The 7,140-nt window shown below is 47.0% G+C and overlaps 1 protein-coding gene across 1 annotated transcript; it reads left to right on the top strand.

Moving 5' to 3' along the window:
* The first annotated feature begins 957 nt into the window (after positions 1-957).
* On the top strand, positions 958-6,680 carry LOC127592398 (bromo adjacent homology domain-containing 1 protein). Its single transcript, XM_052053130.1, has 6 exons — positions 958-2,557; positions 3,120-3,442; positions 3,525-3,684; positions 3,770-3,849; positions 4,097-4,188; positions 4,406-6,680. The coding sequence occupies exons 1-6, from the start codon at positions 994-996 to the stop codon at positions 4,599-4,601; spliced, it is 2,415 nt and encodes an 804-aa protein (XP_051909090.1). The 5' UTR covers positions 958-993; the 3' UTR covers positions 4,602-6,680.
* The last annotated feature ends 460 nt before the right edge of the window (positions 6,681-7,140 follow it).

A 7,140-nucleotide genomic window follows, 5' to 3' on the forward strand; every position in this document is an offset into this window, starting at 1 on the left:
ACTCGTCCACGCGCACGCGTCCACAGCGCCGACGATCACTTCCACAACTCCCAAGCTATACCGGTTCTGGGGGCCGTGCCAACATCTCACCAGTCCGGCTCCCTCGCGCACGATCTTTCACCCCCCACCCCCTCCTCCACCCCCTCCCGCGAGCAGCAGGAAGTGCGGCGGTAAGTTGTCACATCGATCGGGGTCGTCGCCAACTTGTTCCGACGAGAGCAGAAGAGAATTTGTTGAAAATGGCTTATTTATTTGTCGAGGGGGAAGGGAGACAGCGAGTGAATCTACCGTAGCTGTCGGTTCGGTTGGGGAGGCGCTCAATCGTGTCCGCCGACGTGTCGACTCGTTTAAGAGGAAACCGTTTAGAAAATGTGATCGGATGGAAAAGCGAGGCAAGGAGGGAGGGAGTGCCTTTTATTTTGCTTCTGTCCGCGTGCGCCCCCCCCCCCAACACACACCTTCCTACCTCACCTCCCTCCCCCAGCCCATATTTAGAGCCTATTCGCATGCGTGAGCCACTCAGCCTTTCCTATATCCCATCCTTCCGACACATACATGAATGCATGCAAATATGGATGTAAGGAATCATTTAAAGTAAAATGTGATTTGCATGTGCTGCAATCAAGTGTGTGTGTGGTAAACAAAACTCGGAATTCTTTCCAAGCTTTTTTTTCTGTAATCGCTCAGAACCTCAAACACCCCAGCACTGTCTGTCCGTCCGTCTTTCTAGCCATCTGTTTCTACCATTGGATTACATCCAACGTGCCCAAAAACACATTTTGGTTTGCTTTCAGTGTTAACCAATAAAATGTACTGTGACAATATGTGCAAAAATGGAATTCAATGTAGTGTCAAGTACATAATATAGATGTGAAAAGAAATGGTGCAGCAACACAGAGTGACAATTGAACAATACTCACAAGTATCTGTCTCGTTATTTCTATAATTTTGGGGACCATTTGTCTGCTGTGATGTCGCCTCCAGAAGCATGTGATGACCCACACCAGTCAGAAAGGTTCCCGCCGGGACCGCAGTCCACTGCAGCCGCGCGGCCGCAACATGGGCGGGGAGCAGGCTGAGCGCGCCCTCCGCTATGGCCGGACGAAGAAGATCGGCGAGGTCATCCGGCGAGAGAAAAATAACAAGGCAATGAAGGACAAGAGGGCCAATAAAGATGAGGAAAAGAAGTCCGACAGGAAATTGTATCCGCTCCGAGGGAGGCTTGGAGAGGGATTTAGCTGCCGTGTTCTCCTCACAAGGTTGGAGGAAAGCATCAGAAAGAAAGCTGAAGAGAGATCTCTCAGAGCCAAGTCCAGGAAAGGGAAGCTCGGCAAGCCCAAGTTGGCATCTAAAGTCAAATCAAAGCTTGTAAGGGCTCACGTCTCACAACCCCGCAAGCGTCGCCTGGCCTCCCTCAACGCAGAGGCCGTCAACACTCTGCTCCTGGAAAGGCCCACCGACCTCCAACTGGCAGCCAAGTTGGCCAAAAGACACCAGGGGGAACCTATCAATGGATCAGGTTCCCTAGATGTAGTGGCACCAAAACCCTCTCGAGGGATGGTCTCTAATCCGTCCTGTTCCCACAAATTCGACCAAATCTCCAAGAAGGTCAAGAAAGCCAGGCCTACCAGAGTAGACAAGAAACGGGCCATGAGCTTGGAAATTTTGGATGTGCCGACCCCAAGGCGACTGGCTGGACTCAATGCTGCCGCCCTGCTGAAGCTGACCAGCTTGTCTGCTGTGTCCAAACAGCGAGTCAAGACCACCACCACCACCACCACCACGTCGGACTGCAAGACTCCTTCCCAGATCCAGACTCAAAAACAGCCTTCAAGAGTTAAACACAAAGAGCGACCTCAGAAGCAAAAAGAGGCTCCCACGAAGGTCTCCCCCATGCACTGTTGTTGCGCAGCCTGCAAGGATAAAGCCGACTTTGAGCCCAAAGTGGACTGGGAGTCTGGCAACCACGTGCTGGCCAAACCGGGCTACCAGTTCCGCAGCATGTTAAGTTACTCCCTCAAAAACGTGAAGGAAGAACAGCTGGAAACTGAACTGAGCCCCTGCTATTGCTGCCCCCCTGAGGGCTCCATGGAATACTGCCACCGTCTGGCCTTCTTCCTGGGGCACCCTGAGTCGGGCAACCGAGGTGGCACACCCGTCAAACGCGAGTGCCTGGTGACCACGCCGTCCCTGACACACTCCCACCCGGCACTCACCCTAAGCCCCCATCCCTGCCTCTGTTACTACGTCCACATCGCCCCACACCCGCCGCCACCTCACGCGGCAACGTCGGCCACGCTTGCCCCACGTCCTCTGAACTTTGTGCCACCTGCCTTGTGCCCAAACCGGATGATGGGTTCTAAGCTGCTGCCAGGCCCCCGCGTCGCCCACGCCTCAGGCATACCTCACCCTGCATGCTGCAACTCTGTGGCGTCCCCATGTTACGGCGACACCTGCGGGATGGGCAACTACACGTGCAGAGCCGTGCCCACCGTCGCCAGCAGAGGGTGCTCTTTCAACGTGGGCTGCACTGGATGCTCGCATGGTATCAAAACAGGTTTGTAGGAAACAAACTTTTGCATTTGATAGTTATTAATGTTTGTTGCACACAAGTTTTTTTTCATCATCTGATCTCCTGCAGTCTACAAACTGATTAGGTCTTCCATGATAAGATTTACCCCAAACAAATGCCGTGACAAACTACACGACAACCACAACAATTGGACTCCATTGTCAAATAGCCCAAGACCTCGAGATAACCTTGGCTAGCTCCACCCAAATAAAATTTCAAATACTATCAAATATGGTCAACTGCACATTCAGAATGGTACTGTCGGTGCAAGGGTCAGGTTCTCCTCTCGTCGTCGTCACGGCAACAAAAGCCAGATTCGCCATTGTCCCAGAGTTACGGTAGAATAGGGTAGCGGTTGCTCATTTGCATGAGCCGTAACGCTCCCAAAGCACGTCAGCAAGGCTCGATCTGCGATAATTTTTGATTATCTGTGCACTGTACAATAATGTGGCAGACGTTATTAAGACAAGAATGATGCATAATAAGTCAGTTTTTAAGACATTAGTATGAGAAGTTTTCAAATGTGCCGACTGTGTTTATTTTCCAGAAACTTACTCCTCCCCTCAAGGTGACCACAACCCGTCTATTCTGGTGCCGCCGTCCTTGCCTCTCTCCAACTGCCCTTTATCCAGCATGCCCACTTCCACCCAGACTACTAACCCCCACCCGCTCAACCCACTGTCGGACCATGAGCAGCATCAGGTGCCACGCCGAGCCTGGCTAAAAGCGGCCGCCAATCTGTCTGGCATCTCCAACGGAGACCAAAGCGCCGGGCCTCGGCCCCAACAACAAAGGCGAATTGGCCGCAGACGCGCTACCAACGGATGGCGGCCCGTGGGGGTCTCCACAGAGAAGGAGGTTTTCATCGCGGTGAGATTAAAAAAAAAAAAAAAAAAGTGATATCCTCTTGGAAGCAGTAGAAGAATGCTGATTTCTGTTTGTGCGGGTCCAGGGAGAGGACGAGACGGCACTCAGGCAGTGCTATGAGGGCGTGGAGAGGGACGGCGAGGTGATCCGCGTCCGAGACACGGTGCTGCTGCGCTCGGGCCCGAGGAAGAAGTCCCTGCCTTACGTGGCCAAAATATCCGCCTTGTGGGAGGATCCCAAAACTGGTATGCAAGGATTGATGGATGGAGTGTCAAGGTTGCTGACGTATGTGGTGTGTGTGTGTGTGTGTTTTTTTATTGGTTGCCTCAGGGGAGCTCATGATGAGTCTTTTCTGGTACTACCGGCCAGAGCACACACAGGGAGGCCGAGACCCCAGCGTACATTGCGAGGTGAGCTGACTACTACTACTGTCACGGCAGAAACATCATTGTCATTTCTCAAATTTTACAGGAGAATACTCATAGTGTTAAATCCTTTCAGACACAACTACCATGTTCATACTTGATTTTTAAAAAATGTTTTGGGAATCTGCGATCACCATAAATGTTTTTTTTTTAGTTTTCCGGATTGTGATGCCACCACACAAGGTGATGGGAGACAACTAAAAATGTAAAGCTGTTTTTTTTTTCTTTTCAGAACGAGATCTTTGCCTCTCGACATCAAGACGAGAACAGCGTAGCCTGCATTGAAGACAGATGCTACGTCCTCCCGCTAGCCCAGTACTGTAGGTGAGGGACAACTATCACATCGTGATCAGTTTCAGTGTGGATAAAGGTAGAATTTGAAGTCAATTGAAAGTTTGGACTAGACCCACAAAAATCAAGAACAAGTTCTTGTCTGATCCTCTGGTTCCAATGCAACAATTCCGTTTGAATGAGGCTGTCCCAATAAATTTGCTGAACCTGAGAAATTCCGAATAATGCGTGTTTGTTTTTGTGTATGTAGATATTGTGCCTTGATGAAGCGTCGTTCTGAAGGCGCCCGACCCAGCGCCGGCATCAGCAGCGTGGTGCCCTGCTGCCAGGATTTTGCCCCGCCCTCCCACCGCTGTGTACCCACAGATGTGGACCCCGAGCTGGTCTACCTCTGCCGACACGTCTACGACTTCCGCTATGGACGCATGCTCAAGAACCTGCAGTAAAAAAAAAGGGACTGGCGACACAGTGGGTGGAGACGATGTTGTCTTTCCTGTGACATTGTCATTCATAGGCATAGGCTGGTATCAAATTCTGATGGTGGTATGACAACCGAAAGTTAAAAAAAATATTGCAAAATGGGAATCGCAGTGCACTTATATAGCGCTTTAATTAGACCATCGCAGTGCCCAAGGTGCTTCACGGAAGCTCACATTCACCCATTCGCACACACATATTGAAACATTTGGGTAAAAAAAAAGTTTTTCCATTTAACATACTTCGTAGATAGATTAATTTAAAAAAAAAAAAGATATTTTTTCCCCCCTAAATAAAATCAAAATGGTATCATGTTTCCACCAGTAAATGTAGTTATTTCTCAGCAGAGGAGTAGCTACGAGAGCGGAAACGAATTGATGTGAGCCCCGCTGGTTAGCTAATTAGCTGCTTCTGTAGCGAATGTAATGGATTTATTTCAGCAATTGTAGACACGCCAACTCTCGTAGCTGGTTGCAGACATTTATTTCAAGAAAGTGTTATCTTAATAGATCAATGTCACATTGAATTTCTCAAAGAGTGGTGGTGCGCTCGCAAATTTGATATCGCCCTCGGAGTATTGCTTGCAGACGCTTTTCAAAAGCATGTTTTGCATATCATTCTTCTACCGGTCCATGGTACCTGTGACAGGATTAACACAATAATTTTTTCAATTTGCAGCAGTTAAGTGGCCCAAAAATGTGTTTTTTTTCCACCCACCCTGGTCATTGCTCTGAAGCAACGATGGTGCGACGCACGGAGCCCTTGAGCTGGCTAAAGAGGTTACAGTTATATCATTGTACAGTGACTCGGTTGAGCTCGCTTGTATTTTCTGCTTCCATCAAATCAGATTTTTCTGCCTTCCTCCCCTCTCCACCATCCCCCCATTGCCTGCCAGGCAGGCTGAACTCGAGGCTGATCTGAGCGACTGTCTCTCACATATCTCCTCCCCGAACGCACCTTAGCTCCGTGTTTGTTCCGTTCTTAAGCCAGCGGCTCAAGGTTCCGACGCTGAACTGTCACCGAGTTTTTAACCACTGCTCCAACTGGCCGTATATGACTGAAGCCATTGCTTATGAATATATATGTATGCATCTATTTATGCGTAAGAAGGTGCATGAATTCAAAGGTCTGGCCCCAATCAGAGCCTGATCACATGTCATATTGATCCGGATGCAGCCCTTATTAATTTGGAATATTTGAAGATACTTTTCTATGATGGCACTTGCAATATTTTTAGGTGATTTCTTGTTTTGCCCCCTCAGGTGTAAAGCAACTTAATTGTATTTAATGTCATTATTTTCTGTTAAATTAACAGGTTAGATTCCCCTGCTAAAATAAATGCATAAAAATGGAAGTGTACATATTTCATCTGACTAGAAACATTGTGTAGTATTTTTGCAAGAGCTGTCTAAATTATATTTAAGGATATGTAAATGAGGTTAACTGTACTTAAGTGGTCAATTTAAGTTATTGGAGAGCATGCTTTGTTGAATTGATGATCTCCTTTGATCGATGGAAATTGATTGTTTAATTTATATGGTAAAGGTAAAAAGTCAACTCCCTCCCCCACAACCCCCAAAAGAGGTGCTGTGGGTCATTCGTTTAAAAAAAAACATCTTGAATCAACCATAGAGCAATCAAAATTCTCATTCATTCGGCAAGCGCAAGCCTCCGGCAAACACTGTGGACTATCTCAGTTCACTGCCGCCGTCTTGTGTGTTAAAGAAGCTGAGAGGATAAGCGATTAGACATGGGTTTTGTCACACACGAAAGAAAACTGGTTTGGAACAAAATTGATTTGCACCGATGCTTCTCATGGATGTATATTTTGATATATTCGGAAAAAAGTCTTGGGACGAACGGGGTATAAACAAAAAAAAAACAATCTTTTGATATTTTTGCAGTAGAGACGTGTCTCTCCGGTATTATTGTCACTTTTTTTGTCACACCCTGGAAGAGCTCTTGAATTAATGTAACATCCCTACTGTTTTTAGTGTTGCATTGAAAGAATATTGATACATTTTAATGAAGTTCTTTGTGAAATTTCATTGTTCAAGTGTATTTTTTCCCCCCCTCGCATTTAACCCAGGAATGTTCATCGTGGGCGTCGACTGGTAAGCACGTCCGCCTCACAGTGCTGAGGCGCAGGGTTCGAATCCGGGCTCCGGCCTTCTTTTCCTACCATACAATAGGGAGCATGTCACACTAACATTGTACATTCATAATTTTGCATTGACATTTTACTTTTATTTAATATTGATGCATATGCCATATTACTTTTACAGATTTTAAGATATTATTAATGATTATTATGGAATACAATTCCACGGTCAGTTTTGAGGAAATAATGTGCCCTTGAAAGGCTTTTTAAAGCTCAGCAAAAAACAAACAAAAAACAAAAAAAAACTATCGTTTGTAATATCATATAATTAAAATGACCCCTCTCTTTGGCTGTACTCGACATGATTATTTTTTTTTGTTCCGCTTCTAGATGCCGTTTGAGTGCAA

This window comes from Hippocampus zosterae, chromosome 19 (assembly GCF_025434085.1).
Source record: "Hippocampus zosterae strain Florida chromosome 19, ASM2543408v3, whole genome shotgun sequence".
NCBI classification, from domain to species: Eukaryota; Metazoa; Chordata; class Actinopteri; order Syngnathiformes; family Syngnathidae; genus Hippocampus; species Hippocampus zosterae.

What these genes read in the sequence shown, in the direction of transcription:
- LOC127592398 (XM_052053130.1), top strand. Translation starts at nt 994, where the DNA reads ATGACCCACACCAGTCAGAAAGGTTCCCGCCGGGACCGCAGTCCACTG. An exon ending in GTGGGAGGATCCCAAAACTG is followed by an intron (nt 3,685 to 3,769) that starts GTATGCAAGGAT and finishes TGGTTGCCTCAG; the next exon opens with GGGAGCTCATGATGAGTCTT. An exon ending in CCGCTAGCCCAGTACTGTAG is followed by an intron (nt 4,189 to 4,405) that starts GTGAGGGACAAC and finishes TTGTGTATGTAG; the next exon opens with ATATTGTGCCTTGATGAAGC.